At 61.1% G+C, this 18,747-nt stretch overlaps 3 protein-coding genes across 3 annotated transcripts in view; 2 read left to right on the top strand and 1 right to left on the bottom strand.

Annotated features, from left to right (window-relative positions):
* The window catches only part of LOC116277736 (ankyrin repeat domain-containing protein 26-like), a 533,747-nt gene that overhangs the window by 258,751 nt on the left and 256,249 nt on the right, over positions 1 to 18,747 (top strand).
* The window catches only part of LOC140690089 (uncharacterized), a 380,224-nt gene that overhangs the window by 158,294 nt on the left and 203,183 nt on the right, over positions 1 to 18,747 (top strand). The window lies entirely within an intron of this gene.
* On the bottom strand, positions 2,396 to 13,695 carry LOC140690078 (uncharacterized). The gene is made up of 2 exons (XM_072951598.1): positions 12,091 to 13,695; positions 2,396 to 2,515 (listed from the first exon to the last, which is right to left on the bottom strand). Exon 1 carries the CDS (start codon positions 13,457 to 13,459, stop codon positions 12,164 to 12,166), a length of 1,296 nt encoding a protein of 431 aa, XP_072807699.1. The 5' UTR covers positions 13,460 to 13,695; the 3' UTR covers positions 2,396 to 2,515; positions 12,091 to 12,163.

Here is an 18,747-nt window from a genome sequence, read left to right as displayed (position 1 = left end):
AAGAGCCCGCCGCTCCTGAAGAGCCCACGGCTCCTGAAGAGCCTGCCGCTCCTGAAGAGCCCACCGATCCTGAAGAGCCTGACGCTCCTGCTGATCTAGCTGCTCCTGAAGAGCCCGCCATTCCTGCTGATCTAGCCGCTCCTGAGGAGCCTGCAGCTCCTGAAGAGCCTGCCATTCCTGAAGAGCCCGCCGCTCCTGAAGAGCCCGCCGCTCCTGAAGCGCCTGCCGTTCCTGCTGATCTAGCCGCTCCTGAAGAGCCCGCCATTCCTGCTGATCTAGCCACTCCTGAAGAACCTGCTGTTCCTGCTGATCTAGCCGCTCCTGAAGAGCCTGCAGCTCCTGAAGAGCCTGCCGCTCCTGCTGATCTTGCCACTCCTGAAGAGCCTGCCGCTCCTGAAGAGCCCACCGATCCTGAAGAGCCTGACGCTCCTGCTGATCTAGCTGCTCCTGAAGAGCCCGCCATTCCTGCTGATCTAGCTGCTCCTGAAGAGCCCGCCATTCCTGCTGATCTAGCCGCTCCTGAAGAGCCCGCCATTCCTGCTGATCTAGCCGCTCCTGAGGAGCCTGCAGCTCCTGAAGAGCCTGCCATTCCTGAAGAGCCTGCAGCTCCTGAAGAGCCTGCCATTCCTGCTCATCTAGCCGCTCCTGAAGAGCCTGCAGCTCCTGAAGAGCCTGCCATTCCTGAAGAGCCCGCCGCTCCTGAAGAGCCTGCCGCTCCTGCTGATCTTGCCACTCCTGAAGAGCCTGCCGCTCCTGCTGATCTTGCTGCTCCTGAGAAGCCTGCAGTTCCTGCACCTGCACCTGGGCCGCTGGGCAGTGGAGAACCATTTCAGGCATCATCACCCCCTAGGGCTCTGCCCCCTCTGCACCCTCCTACACCTTCTCCAAAATCCCACCATAAATCCCCTCCCCTACCCGAAGTTGACTTCCCTACCCCTGAATTTGCTTTTGTTTTGTTTTTCTTTAGTTTAGTTTATTTGTTTTACATCATTTATGGCATCCTATATTTTTCCATTTTTAACTTCCTTTAATAAAATACAGATTTTTTTCCCTTTTAAATTGTGCATTTCAGGAACATTAAGTGCATTCCCATGCTGTCCGACCATCACTACCATGTAGTTTTATGCTCTTTACGCTATTTATGCCCGTGAAGTACATCCCACCACGGCCTCAAACCCCTCATCTGGACACTCCTGGGCATGCACACTCCTGGGCCTGCACACTCCTGGATCTGTACACTCCTGGGCCTTCCCTGGCATGGGCCTTCTCTGGCCCTGGCTTGCACACTACTGGGCCTGCACACTCCTGGACTGCACACTCATGGGCCTGAACACTCCAGGACATGCACAATCTTGAGCCTGAACACACCTGGGCCTGTGTACTCCTGATTTTGCACACTCCTGGGCCTGAACACTGCTGGGCCTGCACAGCCCTAGGCCTGTACAATTCTGGGCCTGCACACTCCTGTCTCTGCACACTCCGGAGTCTGCACACGCCTGGGCCTGCACACTCCTGGGCCTGTACACCCCTGGGCCTGCACCCTCCTTGGCCTGCACACTCCTCTGTCTGCACACAGCTGGGCCTGCAAACTTCAGGGCCTGCACTCTACTTGGCCTGCACACTACTGGGCCTGCTCCCTCCTATGCCTGCACACTCCTGGGCATGCACACTCCTGGGCCTGCACACTCCTGGGCCTGCCCTGTCCCTGGCACCAGCCTCCTTCACCCCAACGGTGCCACTCACACGGCTGCGGCGTCTAGCCAGGAGCCCCCAACCGAAACCCCTCCCGAGGGACCCCCTTGCCGGCCCCCAGGGAAGCAGCGGGGCTCCTCTTACCTGCGAGGCGGAGACGTAGTCCAGCTGCAGCCTGACGTCCAGCTGCCGGGCGTGCAGGGCCAGCGTGCATGAGGGCAGCAGGATGGCCGTGATCGGCTGGAAGCTGCTCCCGGAGCCTCTACCGCCCCTTGGGGAAGAGGAGGAGGAAAATCCACGTCAGTGCCAAGAACACAGGACCCGTCCACAGAGGGCCCCTCAGGTGTGACAACCCCAGAGGCGCCCGCAGCCGACCTGGGCTGAGAGCCACTTTTCTCGCGGAAGCTCAAGGACCTATGCTGAGCCTCCCTCTCCCTCCCTAAAGAGGGAAAACCCAGAGGCTTTCTAACTTTGCACTCACTGTCCATGTATCAGCCATGTCTAGTTTACCTCCCCAGCAGGGCAGAACCCCTCCCTGCCTTCCCCACCCTCTGCAGGCGGCTCTCGGGGGCCGGAGGGGCACCCTTCCTCCCTGAGGCCAGCCCTGCTGGGGCAGCAGTTGTAATAGAAAAGACCAAATCTGACTGCCTATTAGATCTGTTCTTTTTCCTTTAACCCTCTGCTGTTTTCCAGGCTGTCTTACCAGCTCTGCCCCTTTTGTAAAACAATGTTGCCTTCAGCCTGAAATTGACAGCAGAGCCTGTTCTCAAGGCTCTCAGCCTTCAGGATAAGAGCTCTTTTCCTCTCCTATACACACAACAAGCTGCAGAACAGAAAGTAACATTTGTTTTGTTAGAGGTTTTACAGGGGCCCCATGAGCTGACCCACAACTGCAAAAACAAAGAATTCCTGCACCAAGGACTTTGCACCAACCACCCACAACCCCTCTCCTTTCGAGTGTAAAAGGAGCCTGAAGTCTCACTCGGAGAAGGTGGCTCTCCAGGACATTAGCCTGCCATCTTCTCGGTCAGCTGCCTTTCCAAATAAACTCACTATTCTTTACCCCGACACCGCGTCTCCCGATTTCTTGGCCTGTCGTGCGACTTGCGGAATGAGTGTGGACTTGGAAACACAGGGAAGGAAAGCCAAGTCAGGACTCTCACCCTCTGCCTCTGCTCAGAATACCACCAAGGGGTTGCTGGGACAGTGGACGGAAAACTGAGGCTGCAACACGACCATGAGCACTGGGCCTGGGTGGGAGAGATGGCGGGCGCTGTCCGAAGCGCACCCGGCCTCCTTCCGAGTCACATCACACCCACGTCCCCAGACCCAGGGAGGCCTGGAGCCCCACACAGCAGAGCGCCTCCAAACCTGCAGATGCCCAGTGACCGGTCCACTGTGCACCCTCTGGCGCCCTCCTCCCCGCTCCTCCTCCTTCTGCCCCGCTGGCTCAGCCCTGGTCCCACCACATCCTCACCCAGGGCCAGCACTGCTGCAGGAACACCCTCGGCAGGCCGCCCAGCCTCACGCCCTCAGGTCCGCACACCTGGTTGGTGCAGCTCTGCCCCTTTCCAGCCCTCACCACCGACTCTCCATCCGCCTGCTCTCCCGGCCTCCGCCCTCAGTCCTAGAGAGCGCCTCCTCTGGTCACAGCATCCTGCCCTCTAGGGTCGACAGGGCCTGCACATTCCTGGGCCTGCACACAACTGGGCCTGCACACTCTTGGACCTGCGCACTCCTGGACCTACGCACACCGGGGCCTGCAGGAACCTGGGCCTGTACACTCCCGGGCCGGTTCCGTATTGAATCTGCACACTTCTGGGCCTGCACGCCCCTGGACCTGCGCACACCTGGGCCTGCACGAACGTTGGCCTGTACACTCCTGTATCTGCTCACTCCTGTGACTGCATACTCCTGGGCCTGCAAACTCCTGGGCCTGTACACCCCTGGGCTGGCCCTGGCCTGAGCCTGAACCCCCCTGGGCCTGCACACTCCTCTGTCTGCACACTACTGGGCCTTCCCTCTCTTGGGCCTGCCCCCAATTCGGCCGGCACTCTCCTGGACCTGCACACTCCTGGGCCTGACCTATCCTAGGCCTGCACAGTCCTGGATCTGCACACTTCTGGGCCTGCTCCCTCCTGTGCCATCACACTTCTGGGACTGCACACTTGTGCGCCTGCACACTCCTGGGCCTGCACACTCCTGGGTCTGCACACTCCTTGGCCTGTTCCATATTGTGACTGCGCACTACTGGGCCTGCACGCTCCTGGACCTGCGCACACCGGGGCCTGCACGAACCTGGGCCTGTACACTCCTGGGCCTGCACACTCCTGTACCTGCTCACTCCTGTGACTGCATTCTCCTGGGCCTGCACACTCCTGGACCTGTACACTCCTGGGCCTTCCCTGGCCTATGCCTTCACTGGCCTAGGCTTGCACACTACTGGGCCTGCACACTGCTCGAACTGCACTTTCATGGGACTGCACACAACAGGACCTGCACAATCTTCGGCATTAACACACCTGGGCCTGTATACTTCTGATTCTGTACAATCCAGGGCCTACACAATCCTGGACCTACGCACACCTGTGACTGCATGAACCTTGGCTTGTACACTCCCAGGCCTTCTCCCACATATGCCTGTACACTCCTAGGCTTGTTCCCATCTGTGCCAGCACATTCCTGGGGCTGCACATGGCTTGGCCTGCACAGCCCTTGGCCTGTACAATCCTGGGCCTACACACTCCTGTCTGTGCACACGCCAGTGTCTGCACACACCTGGGTCTGCAACTCCTGGGCCTGCAAACACCGGGGCCTGCCCTCTCCTGGGCCTGCACACACCTGGGCCTGCACAGGCCTGGGCCTGCACTCTACTTGGCCTGCACACTGTTGGGCCTTCTCCCTCCTGTGACTGCATATTCCTAGGCAAGCACAGTCTTGGGCCTACACACCCCTGGCCCTGCCCTATCCCAGGCCAGCCCACACCTCGGCCGACCCTCTCATGAACCTGCACACTCCTGGGGCTGCACACTCCAGGGCCTGCTCGCATCTGTCCCTACACACTCCTTGGCCTAAAAACTCCTGGGCCTGCTCCCTCCTGCACCTACATATCCCTGGGCCTGCACACTCCAGGGCCGGTGCTCTTCTGGGCCTGCACCCTCCTAGGACTACACTCACCTGGGCCTAAACACTCCTGGACCTGCCCACACCTGGGCCTGCATGAACCTGGGCTTGTACACTCCTGGGCCTGATCCCACCAATGCCTGTACACTCCTCGGCATGTTCCGATCTGTGCCGGCACAATCCTGGGGCTGCACACGGCTTGGCCTGCACAGCCCTGATCCTGTACAATCCTGGGCCTGCACACCCTTGTCTCTGCACAAGCTGGTGTCTGCACACTCCTGGGCCTGCACACTCCTCGGACTGCACAATCCATGGCCTGCCCTCTCCTGGGCCTGCACAATCCTGGGACAGCACACACCTGGGCCTGCACACTCCTGGACGTGCACAAACCTGGGTCTTCACGAATTGGGCCTGTACACTCCTGGGCCTGCAACTCCTGTACCTGTTCCCTCCTGTGACTACATACTCCTGGGTCTGAAATCTCCTGGTCCTGCACACTCCTGGGTCTGAACACTACTGGCCCTGCACACTCTTGGGCCTGCACACTTCTGGCCCTGCACACTCCTGGGCCTGCCTTCTCCTGGGCCCACACAATCCCTCGTCAGCACACTCCTGGGCCTGCACACTCCTGCGCCTTCCCTCTCTTGGGCCTGCCCCCAATTCGGCCGGCCCTCTCCTACCCCTGCACACCCTTGGGTCTGCACACTACTGGGCCTACTCTTACGTGGGCCTGCACACTCCTGGGCCTGCACACTCCTGATTCTCTACAATCCAGAGCCTGAACACTGCTGGGCCTCACAGCCCTGGGCCTGCACACTCCTGGGCCTGCACACTCCAGTGTCTGTACCCTCCTGGGCCTGCACACGGCTGGGCCTGCCCTGTCCTGGGCCCGCACAATCCCTTCTGTGCACACTCCTGGGCCTGCACACTCCTGTACCTGCACAACCCTGTACCTGCTCCCTACTGTGATTACATACTCCTGGGCCTGAAATCTCCTGGTCCTGCACACTCCTGGGCCTGAACACTACTGGCCCTGCACACTCTTGGGCCTGCACACTTCTGGCCCTGCACACTCCAGGGCCTGCCTTCTCCTGGGACCACACAATCCCTCGTCAGCACACTCCTGGGCCTGCACACTCCTGCGCCTTCCCTCTCCTGGGCCTGCCCCCAATTCGGCCGGCCCTCTCCTACCCCTGCACACCCTTGGGCCTGCACACTACTGGGCCTGCTCCTACGTGGGCCTGCACACTCCTGGGCCTGCACACTCCTGATTCTCTACAATCCAGGGCCTGAACACTGCTGGGCCTCACAGCCCTGGGCCTGCACACTCCTGGGCCTGCACACTCCAGTGTCTGTACCCTCCTGGGCCTGCACACGGCTGGGCCTGCCCTGTCCTGGGCCCGCACAATCCCTTGTGTGCACACTCCTGGGCCTGCACACTCCTGTACCTGCACAACCCTGTACCTGCTCCCTCCTGTGACTACATACTCCTGGGCCTGAAATCTCCTGGTCCTGCACACTCCTGGGCCTGAACACTACTGGCCTTGCATACTCTTGGGCCTGCACACTTCTGGCCCTGCACACTCCTGGGCCTGCCTTCTCCTGGGCCCACACAATCCCTCGTCTGCACACACCTGGGCCTGGACACCCCTGCGCCTTCCCTCTGCTGGGCCTGCCCCCAATTCGGCCAGCACTCTCCTGGACCTGCACACTCCTGGGCCTGACCTATCCTAGGCCTGCACAGTCCTGGATCTGCACACTTCTGGGCCTGCTCCCTCCTGTGCCATCACACTTCTGGGACTGCACACTTGTGCGCCTGCACACTCCTGGGCCTGCACACTCCTGGGCTTACACAATAATGGGTCTGCACACACCTGGGACAGCACCCTGCTGGGCCTGCACACTACTGGGTCTGCACATCCCAGAGCCTGCACACACCTGGGCCTGCACACTCCTTGGCCTGTTCCGTATTGTGACTGCACACTACTGGGCCTGCACGCTCCTGGACCTGTGCACACCGGGGACTGCACACTCCTGGACCTGTACACTCCTGGGACTTCCCTGGCCTGGGCCTTCACTGGCCTAGGCTTGCACACTACTGGGCCTGCACACTGCTCGAACTGCACACTCATGGGCCTGCACACAACAGGACCTGCACAATCTTGGGCATTAACACACCTGGGCCTGTATAGTCCTGATTCTGTACAATCCAGGGCCTGAACACTGCTGGGCCTCACAGCCCTGGGCATGCATACTCCTGGGCCTGAACACTCCAGGGTCTGTACCCTCCTGGGCCTGCCCTGGCCCGGGCCTGCACCCTCCTTGGCCTGCACACTCCTCTGTCTGCACACTCCTGGGCCTGCACACTCCTGGACCTGCACAATGTTGGGCCTAAACACACCTGGGCCTGTATACTCCTGGACCTGCACACTCCTGTGACTGATCCCTCCTGTGTCTGCACACTCCTGGGCCTGCACACTGCTGGGCCTGCCCTCTCCTGGGCTCGCACAATCCCTCGTGTGCACACTCAAGGGCCTGCACACTCCAGGGCCTGTACGCATCTATCCTTACACACTCCTTGCCTGCAAACTCCTGGGCCTCCTCCCTCCTGTACCTACACACTCCTGGGCCTGCACCACCCAGGGCCTGCAGACTCCTGGGACTGCACACACCAGGGCATGCACTCTCCTGGACCTGTGCACACCTGGGCCTGCACGAACATTGGCCTGTACACTCCTGGGCTTCCACACTCCTGTACCTGCTCCCTCCTGTGACTACATACTCCTCGGCCTACAAACTCCTGGTCCTGAACACTCCTGGGCCTGAACACTATTGGCACTGCACACTCTTGGGACAGCACACTTCTGGCCCTGCACACTCCTGCGCCTTCCAATTCCTGGGCCTGCCCCCAATTCGGCCGGCCCTATCCTGCACCTGCACACTCTGGGCCTGCACACTACTGGGACTGCTCCCACTTGTGCCTGCACACACCTGGGTCTGCACACTCCTCGGTCTGCTGCCTCCTGTGCCTGCACACTCCTGGGCATGCACACGCCTGGGCCTGCCCTCTGCTTGGTGGGCACGGTCCTGGGACTCCCCATTCCTGCGCCTGAACACCCTTGGACCTGCCCTTTCTTGGGCCTGCACACTCTGGGGCCTGACGTCCCCTGGTTCTGCACACTACAGGGACTGCACACTCCTGGGCCTGCACACTGCTGGGTCTGCACAGCCCTGGGCCTGCACACTCCTGTCTCTGCACACTCCGGTGTCTGCACACTCCTGGGCCTGAACACTCCTGGACCTGCCCTGGACTGGGCCTGCACCCTCCTTTGCCTGCACCCTCCTTTGCCTGCACACTCCTGGGTCTGCACACTACTGGGGCTGCTCCCACATGTGCCTGCACACTCCTGGGGGTGCACACTGCTTGGTCTGCACAGTCCTGGGCCTGCACATTCCAGGGATTGTCCTCTCCAGGGCCTGCACACTCCTGGGCCTGCACCCTCCTTGTCCTGCGCACTCCTCTGTCTGCACACTCCTGGGCCTGCACACTCCTGGGCCTGCAAAATGCTGGGCCTGCCCACGCCTGGGCCTGCAAATCCGGGGCCTGCACACACATGGGCCTGTACACACCTGGGCCTGCCCTGGTCTGGGCCTGCATATTCCTTTTCCTGCACACTCCTCTGTCTGCCCACTCCTGTGCCTGTACACTCCTGGACCTACACAATGTTGGGCCTGCACACAACTGGGCCTGTATACCCCTGGACCTGCACAATCCAGTGACTGATCCCTCCTGTGTCTGCACACTCCTGGGCCTGCACACACCGGGGCCTGCCCTCTCCTGGGCCTGCACACACCTGGGACTGCACAGGCCTGGGCCTGCACTCTACTTGGCCTGCACACTGTTGGGCCTTCTCCCTCCTGTGACTGCATATTCCTAGGCAAGCACAGTCTTGGGCCTACACACCCCTGGCCCTGCCCTATCCCAGGCCAGCCCACACCTCGGCCGACCCTCTCATGAACCTGCACACTCCTGGGGCTGCACACTCCAGGGCCTGCTCGCATCTGTCCCTACACACTCCTTGGCCTAAAAACTCCTGGGCCTGCTCCCTCCTGCACCTACATATCCCTGGGCCTGCACACTCCAGGGCCGGTGCTCTTCTGGGCCTGCACCCTCCTAGGACTACACTCACCTGGGCCTAAACACTCCTGGACCTGCCCACACCTGGGCCTGCATGAACCTGGGCTTGTACACTCCTGGGCCTGATCCCACCAATGCCTGTACACTCCTCGGCATGTTCCGATCTGTGCCGGCACAATCCTGGGGCTGCACACGGCTTGGCCTGCACAGCCCTGATCCTGTACAATCCTGGGCCTGCACACCCTTGTCTCTGCACAAGCTGGTGTCTGCACACTCCTGGGCCTGCACACTCCTCGGACTGCACAATCCATGGCCTGCCCTCTCCTGGGCCTGCACAATCCTGGGACAGCACACACCTGGGCCTGCACACTCCTGGACGTGCACAAACCTGGGCCTTCACGAATTGGGCCTGTACACTCCTGGGCCTGCAACTCCTGTACCTGCTCCCTCCTGTGACTACATACTCCTGGGTCTGAAATCTCCTAGTCCTGCACACTCCTGGGCTTGAACACTACTGGCCCTGCACACTCTTGGGCCTGCACACTTCTGGCCCTGCACACTCCTGGGCCTGCCTTCTCCTGGGCCCGCACAATCCCTCGTGTGCACACTCCTTGGCCTGCACACTCCTGGGCCTTCCCCCTAATGGGCCTGCCCCCAATTCGCCCGGCCCTCTCCTGGACCTGCACACTCTTGGGCCTGCATACTACTGGTCCTGCTCCCACTTGTGCCTGCACAATCATGGGCCTACACACTCCAGGGCCTGCCCTCTACTGGGCCCGCATACTCCTGGGACAGCAGACACCTGGGCCTACAGAATCCTGGACCTACGCACAGCTGGGCCTGCATCAACCTTGGCTTGTACGCTCCTGGGTCTTCTCCCACATATGCCTATTCACTCCTAGGCTTGTTCCCATCTGTGCCGGCACATTCCTGGGGCTCCAAATGGCTTGGCCTGCACAGCCCTTGGCCTGTACAATCCTGGGCCTACACACTCCTGTCTCTGCACACTGCGGTGTCTGCACACACCTGGGCCTGCAACTCCTGGGCCTGCACACACCGGGGCCTGCCCTCTCTGGGCCTGCACACACCTGGGACTGCACACGCCCGGGCATGTACACTCCTGGACCTGCACACAACTGGGCCTGTACACTCCTGGACCTGCCCTGGTCTGGGCCTGCACCCTCCTTGGGCTGCACACTCCTCTGTCTGCACACTCCTGGGCCTGAACACTTCTGGCCCTGCACACTGTTGGGCCTATCTTCTCCTGGGCCCGCACAATCCCTCGTGTGCACACTCCTTGGCCTGCACACTCCTGGGCCTTCCTCCTAAATGGCCTGCCCCCAATTCTGCCGGCCCTCTCCTGGACCTGAACACTCTTGGGCCTGCACACTACTGGTCCTGCTCCCACTTGTGCCTGCACAATCCTGGGCCTACACACTCCAGGGCCTGTACATTCCTGCACCTGTTCCCTCCTTTACCTGCACACTGCTGTGCCGACACTCTCCCAGGCCTGTACACTCCTGGGCCTGTCCTGGCCTGAGCCTGCACCCCCCTGGGCCTGCACACTCCTCTCTGTCTGCACACTACTGGGCCTTCCCTCTCTTGGGGCTGCCCCCAATTCGGCCGGCCCTCTCCTCGACCTGCACACTCCTGGCCTGCACACTCCAGGGCCTGCGCTCTCCTAGGCCTGCACACTCCTGGGTCTGCACCCACCTGGGCTTGCACACTCTTCTCTCTGCACACTCCTGGGCCTAAACAATCCTGGGCCTGCACACTCCTGGGCCTGCACAGCCCACAGCCTGCACACACCTGGGCCTGTACACTCCTGGGCCAGTACATTCTTCTGCCTGATCCCTCCCGTGTCTGCACACTCCTGGGTTGCACACACCTGGGCCTGCACACTCCTGGACCTGCGCAAACCTGGGCCTTCACGAATTGGGCCTGTACACTCCTGGGCCTGCAACTCCTGTACCTGCTCCCTCCTGTGACTACATACTCCTGGGCCTGAAATCTCCTGGTCCTGCACACTCCTGGGTCTGAACACTACTGGCCCTGCATACTCTTGGGCCTGCCCACTTCTGGCCCTGCACACTCCTGGGCCTGACTTCTCCTGGGCCCACACAATCCCTCGTCTGCACACTCCTGGGCCTGCACACTCCTGCACCTTCCCTCTCCTTGTCCTGCCCCCATTCGGCCGGCCCTCTCCTACCCCTGCACACTCTTGGGCCTGCACACTACTGGGCCTGCTCCTACGTGTGCCTGCACACACCTGGGCCTGCACACCAGCCCTCTGTGGGGCCCTTCCTTTGCTGAGTCTGTGCATGAGCTCCCTGTGATGCCAGCCCACAGAGGTGACAGGTGCAGTAGGTGTTTGTGGTTCTAGAGACATGATGGCTCTCCTAGGAAGCCGGGTCCAGATGATCCCCACTGCGCCGATGGGGGATTGGGGAGACCCTGAGAAGCAGGTGGCTTGTCCAGGGTGACAGCACTGCTGGCGGGGGAGCCGGGTCTGAAGCCAGCTGGGTCATCAGAGCTGTGACCCTGGCTGCATCCAGGCCTCCCCAGGGCTATAGGAGGGGCCGAGTTGGTGTCACTGGGTGGACATGGCATGGGGTGGGAAGTGAGCCATCAACAGCCCAAAAAGGCCCTTGGGGAGCTTTGTGTAAGGAGGAAGCTTGGGGAAGGGGACCCCAGGAAGTGACCTCACTTCCCTGGCAACAGAGCCCAACAGAACTTGGGACCCAGGTCACCAGGCACCCGCTGTGTAGAGAAGGACACTTCTCAACTGACTTGGCTGGTGAACTCAGCTCAGCTCAGACATGTTTTGTTGCATCCCAAGATCCCGAGGTCGCGGCCCCCGGAAAGCCCGCAGCAACGGCCTTTGCCAACAGTGCCGACAGTGGGTCGGGTCTCACCCCAGGCGCCTCTGGCCTTTTGGCCAGAGGGACCGAAAGGTAACACAGGGAGGCCCAGGGCAGGCCCGCCCAGGCCGGGCCACCACTCAGACCCCACCCGGGTGGCCCCACAGCCCCTTCCTGACTGGTGGCGGTGGGGCAGTCATGTTGGGGGGGTCCTGCCTCAAGCAAGAGCAGGCTGAGGAAGGGTCAGAGGCCTGGGGGGCCGATCACGTCACCAACCTGGGTCCAAGCGGGCTGGCTGGGATGTGGAGAACCGGGGCAGGGCCCTGCTGCCCGAGGTGGCGCCCACGCCCTAGGGTGTGTCTCTTGCCTCCCGGGTGACTGAGATGACCAAGGTCCCAGTCTGATCAGGCAGCAGACGGTCGAGTGGGGCAGAAGCAGGAGTGGTCCTGGCCAGGCAGGGCTCTGAGACCTGCGGGCCGGGCCGGCTGCCGGTCACTGTCATTGCAGAGCCAGACACCGCAGGATCCGGGGAACCAGGACACTCATGCCAGCTCCCCAAGTGAGGGGCTGGTGTGCCACACTGTGGAAGGCCAGCACAGGCTCCGGAAGAGTCTGGGTATGAAGGGCTCCCCACCACCACAGCCTCCTGCCCAGACATCGCCCAGGTCTCTCCCCAGGATCTTGCCTGCAGCTCCTGAAGAGCCTGCTGCTCCTGCTCATCTAGCCGCTCCTGAAGAGCCTGCCGCTCCTGCTGATCTTGCCGCTCTTGAACAACCTGCAGCTCCTGAAGAGCCTGCCTCTCCTCCTGATCTAGCCGCTCCTGAAGAGCCCGCCGCTCCTGAAGAGCCCACGGCTCCTGAAGAGCCTGCCGCTCCTGAAGAGCCCACCGATCCTGAAGAGCCTGACGCTCCTGCTGATCTAGCTGCTCCTGAAGAGCCCGCCATTCCTGCTGATCTAGCCGCTCCTGAGGAGCCTGCAGCTCCTGAAGAGCCTGCCATTCCTGAAGAGCCCGCCGCTCCTGAAGAGCCCGCCGCTCCTGAAGCGCCTGCCGTTCCTGCTGATCTAGCCGCTCCTGAAGAGCCCGCCATTCCTGCTGATCTAGCCACTCCTGAAGAACCTGCTGTTCCTGCTGATCTAGCCGCTCCTGAAGAGCCTGCAGCTCCTGAAGAGCCTGCCGCTCCTGCTGATCTTGCCACTCCTGAAGAGCCTGCAGCTCCTGAAGAGCCTGACGCTCCTGCTGATCTAGCTGCTCCTGAAGAGCCCGCCATTCCTGCTGATCTAGCTGCTCCTGAAGAGCCCGCCATTCCTGCTGATCTAGCCGCTCCTGAAGAGCCCGCCATTCCTGCTGATCTAGCCGCTCCTGAGGAGCCTGCAGCTCCTGAAGAGCCTGCCATTCCTGAAGAGCCTGCAGCTCCTGAAGAGCCTGCCATTCCTGCTCATCTAGCCGCTCCTGAAGAGCCTGCAGCTCCTGAAGAGCCTGCCATTCCTGAAGAGCCCGCCGCTCCTGAAGAGCCTGCCGCTCCTGCTGATCTTGCCACTCCTGAAGAGCCTGCCGCTCCTGCTGATCTTGCTGCTCCTGAGAAGCCTGCAGTTCCTGCACCTGCACCTGGGCCGCTGGGCAGTGGAGAACCATTTCAGGCATCATCACCCCCTAGGGCTCTGCCCCCTCTGCACCCTCCTACACCTTCTCCAAAATCCCACCATAAATCCCCTCCCCTACCCGAAGTTGACTTCCCTACCCCTGAATTTGCTTTTGTTTTGTTTTTCTTTAGTTTAGTTTATTTGTTTTACATCATTTATGGCATCCTATATTTTTCCATTTTCCACTTCCTTTAATAAAATACAGATTTTTTTCCCTTTTAAATTGTGCATTTCAGGAACATTAAGTGCATTCCCATGCTGTCCGACCATCACTACCATGTAGTTTTATGCTCTTTACGCTATTTATGCCCGTGAAGTACATCCCACCACGGCCTCAAACCCCTCATCTGGACACTCCTGGGCATGCACACTCCTGGGCCTGCACACTCCTGGATCTGTACACTCCTGGGCCTTCCCTGCATGGGCCTTCTCTGGCCTAGGCTTGCACACTGTTGGGCCCGCACACACCTGGATTGCACACTCATAGGCCTGCACACTCCAAGACATGCACAATGTTTAGCCTGAACACACCTGGGCCTGTATAATTCTGATTTTGCACACTCCTGGGCCTGAACACTGCTGGGCTGCACAGCCCAAGGCCTGTACAATCTTGGGCCTGCACAATCCTGTCTCTGCACACTGCGGAGTCTGCACACGCCTTGGCCTGCACACTCCTGGGCCTGTACACTCCAGGACCTACACCCTCCTTGGCCTGCACACACCTTTGTCTGCACACTCCTGGGCCTGCAATCTTCAGGACCTGCACAATCCTGGGACAGCAGACACCTGGGCCTTCATACTCCTGGACCTGCGAACACTCGGGCCTGCATGAACCTGGGCTTGTACACTCCTGGGCCTGCAAACTTCAGGACCTGCACACTCCTGGGACAGCAGACACCTGAGCCTTCACACTCCTGGACCTGCGCACACTTGGACCTGCATAAACCTGGGCTTGTACACTCCTGGGCCTGCTCCCATCTATGCCTGCACACTCCTAGCCCTGTTCCCACCTGTGCCGGCACACCCCTGGGCCTGCACACTCCTATCTCTGCACACTCCAGTGTCTGCACACTCCTGGTCCTGCACACTCCTGGGCCTGTACACTCCTGGGCATGCACACCCCTGTCCATGCACACTCCGGTGTCTGCAAACTCCAGGGCCTGCACACCCCTGGGCCTGCACACTCCTGGGCCTGCATATTCGATGGCCTGTCCTCTCCAGGGCCTGCACACTCCTGGGACTGCACATACCTGGGCCTGCACGCTCCTGGACCTGCGCAAACCTGGGCCTTCACAAACCTGGGACTGTACACTCTTGGGCCTGCTCCACTTGTGCTTGCACACACCTGGGACTGCAAACTCCTCGGCCTGCTTCCTCCTGTGCCTACACACTCCTGGGCCTGCCCTGGCCTGGGCCTTCACACTCCTGGAACTGCACCATCCTGGGCCTGCACACTCCTCTGCACAATCCTGGGACTGCACACTCCTGGGTCTGCATATCCCAGAGCCTGCATACACCAGGGCTGTACACTCCTGTGCCAGTACACTAGTGTGCCTGCTCCCTCCAGTGTCTGCACATTCCTGGGCCTGCACAGGCCTGGGTATGCACACCCTTTAGCCTGCACACTCCTGGGACTGTTCCATATTGTGTCTGCACACTCCTGGGTCTGCACGCTCCTGGACCTGCGCACACCGGGGCCTGCACGAACCTGGGCCTGTACACCCCTGGGCCTGCACCCTCCTTTGCCTGCACACTCCACGGCCTGCACACTCCTGGGTCTGCACACTACTGGGGCTGCTCCCACATGTGCCTGCACACTCCTGGCCCTGCACACTCCTGGGGGTGCAAACTGCTTGGTCTGCACAGTCCTGGGCCTGCACATTCCAGGGATTGTCCTCTCCAGGGCCTGCACACTCCTGGGCCTGCACCCTCCTTGTCCTGCGCACTCCTCTGTCTGCACACTCCTGGGCCTGCACACTCCTGGGCCTGCAAAATGCTGGGCCTGCCCACGCCTGGGCCTGCAAATCCGGGGCCTGCACACACATGGGCCTGTACACACCTGGGCCTGCCCTGGTCTGGGCCTGCATATTCCTTTTCCTGCACACTCCTCTGTCTGCACACTCCTGTGCCTGTACACTCCTGGACCTACACAATGTTGGGCCTGCACACAACTGGGCCTGTATACCCCTGGACCTGCACAATCCAGTGACTGATCCCTCCTGTGTCTGCACACTCCTGGGCCTGCACACACCGGGGCCTGCCCTCTCCTGGGCCTGCACACACCTGGGACTGCACAGGCCTGGGCCTGCACTCTACTTGGCCTGCACACTGTTGGGCCTTCTCCCTCCTGTGACTGCATATTCCTAGGCAAGCACAGTCTTGGGCCTACACACCCCTGGCCCTGCCCTATCCCAGGCCAGCCCACACCTCGGCCGACCCTCTCATGAACCTGCACACTCCTGGGGCTGCACACTCCAGGGCCTGCTCGCATCTGTCCCTACACACTCCTTGGCCTAAAAACTCCTGGGCCTGCTCCCTCCTGCACCTACATATCCCTGGGCCTGCACACTCCAGGGCCGGTGCTCTTCTGGGCCTGCACCCTCCTAGGACTACACTCACCTGGGCCTAAACACTCCTGGACCTGCCCACACCTGGGCCTGCATGAACCTGGGCTTGTACACTCCTGGGCCTGATCCCACCAATGCCTGTACACTCCTCGGCATGTTCCGATCTGTGCCGGCACAATCCTGGGGCTGCACACGGCTTGGCCTGCACAGCCCTGATCCTGTACAATCCTGGGCCTGCACACCCCTGTCTCTGCACAAGCTGGTGTCTGCACACTCCTGGGCCTGCACACTCCTCGGACTGCACAATCCATGGCCTGCCCTCTCCTGGGCCTGCACAATCCTGGGACAGCACACACCTGGGCCTGCACACTCCTGGACGTGCACAAACCTGGGCCTTCACGAATTGGGCCTGTACACTCCTGGGCCTGCAACTCCTGTACCTGCTCCCTCCTGTGACTACATACTCCTGGGCCTGAAATCTCCTAGTCCTGCACACTCCTGGGCTTGAACACTACTGGCCCTGCACACTCTTGGGCCTGCACACTTCTGGCCCTGCACACTCCTGGGCCTGCCTTCTCCTGGGCCCACACAATCCCTCGTCAGCACACTCCTGGGCCTGCACACTCCTGCGCCTTCCCTCTCCTGGGCCTGCCCCCAATTCAGCCGGCCCTCTCCTACCCCTGCACACCCTTGGGCCTGCACACTACTGGGCCTGCTCCTACGTGTGCCTGCACACTCCTGGGCCTGCACACTCCTGATTCTCTACAATCCAGGGCCTGAACACTGCTGGGCCTCACAGCCCTGGACCTGCACACTCCTGGGCCTGCACACTCCAGTGTCTGTGCCCTCCTGGGCCTGCCCTGTCCTGGGCCCGCACAATCCCTTGTGTGCACACTCCTGGGCCTGCACACTCCTGTACCTGCACAACCCTGTACCTGCCCCCTCCTGTGACTACATACTCCTGGGCCTGAAATCTCCTGGTCCTGCACACTCCTGGGGCTGAACACTACTGGCCTTGCATGCTCTTGGGCCTGCACACTTCTGGCCCTGCACACTCCTGGGCCTGCCTTCTCCTGGGCCCACACAATCCCTCGTCTGCACACACCTGGGCCTGGACACTCCTGCGCCTTCCCTCTCCTGGGCCTGCCCCCAATTCGGCCGGCACTCTCCTGGACCTGCACACTCCTGGGCCTGACCTAACCTAGGCCTGCACAGTCCTGGATCTGCACACTTCTGGGCCTGCTCCCTCCTGTGCCATCACACTTCTGGGACTGCACACTTGTGCGCCTGCACACTCCTGGGCCTGCACACTAATGGGTCTGCACACACCTGGGACAGCACCCTGCTGGGCCTGCACACTCCTGGGTCTGCACATCCCAGAGCCTGCACACACCTGGGCCTGCACACTCCTTGGTCTGTTCCGTATTGTGACTGCACACTACTGGGCCTGCACACTCCTGGACCTGCGCACACCGGGGCCTGCACGAACCTGGGCCTGTACACTCCTGGGCCTGTACACTCCTGGGCCTTCCCTGGCCTATGCCTTCACTGGCCTAGGCTTGCACACTACTGGGCCTGCACACTGCTCGAACTGCACACTCATGGGCCTGCACACAACAGGACCTGCACAATCTTGGGTATTAACACACCTGGGCCTGTATACTCCTGATTCTGTACAATCCAGGGCCTGAACACTGCTGGGCCTCACAGCCCTGGGCATGCATACTCCTGGGCCTGAACACTCCAGGGTCTGTACCCTCCTGGGCCTGCCCTGGCCTGGGCCTGCACCCTCCTTGGCCTGCACACTCCTCTGTCTGCACACTCCTGGGCCTGCACACTCCTGGACCTGCACAATGTTGGGCCTAAACACACCTGGACCTGCACACTCCTGTGACTGATCCCTCCTGTGTCTGCACACTCCTGGGCCTGCACACTGCTGGGCCTGCCCTCTCCTGGGCTCGCACAATCCCTCGTGTGCACACTCAAGGGCCTGCACACTCCAGGGCCTGTACGCATCTATCCTTACACACTCCTTGCCTGCAAACTCCTGGGCCTCCTCCCTCCTGTACCTACACACTCCTGGGCCTGCACCACCCAGGGCCTGCAGACTCCTGGGACTGCACACACCTGGGCCTACACACTCCTGGATCTGCGCACACCTCAGCCTGCATGAACCTGGGCTTGTACACTCCTGGGCCTGTTACCACCTATGCCTGTGCACACCTAGGCTTGTTCCCATCTGTGCCGGCACACTCCTGGGGCTGCACACGGATTGGAATGCACAGCCCTGGGCCTGTACAATCCTGGGCCTGCACTCTCCTGTCTCTGCACACTCCTTGGCCTGCACACTCCTGAGCCTGCTCCCTCCTGTGTCGGCACACTCCTGGGCCTACTCCCACCTATGCCGACACACTTCTGCACCTGTCCCTCTTGTGCCGTCACAATCCTGGGACTGCACACTCCTGTCTCTGCACACTCCAGTGTCTGCACACTCCTGGCCCTGCACACTCCTGGGCCTGTACTCTCCCGCACCTGTTCCCTCCTTTACCTGCACACTGCTGTGCCAACACTCTCCCACGCCTGTACTCTCCTGGGCCTTCCCTGGCCTAGGCTTGCACCCTCCTTGGCCTGCACACTCCTCTGTCTGCACACTCCTGGGCCTGCACAATCCTGGGCCTGCAAACTCTAGGGCCTGCACACACATCGGCCTGTACACTCCAGGGCC

This window comes from Vicugna pacos, chromosome 28, assembly GCF_048564905.1.
Source record: "Vicugna pacos chromosome 28, VicPac4, whole genome shotgun sequence".
In the NCBI taxonomy this organism is placed as follows: domain Eukaryota; kingdom Metazoa; phylum Chordata; class Mammalia; order Artiodactyla; family Camelidae; genus Vicugna; species Vicugna pacos.
The sequence above is the reverse complement of the archived record's forward strand: the minus strand, read 5'-3'. Positions and strand labels throughout refer to the sequence as shown.

What these genes read in the sequence shown, in the direction of transcription:
- LOC140690078 (XM_072951598.1), bottom strand. Translation starts at nt 13,459, where the DNA reads ATGATGCCTGAAATGGTTCTCCACTGCCCAGCGGCCCAGGTGCAGGTG.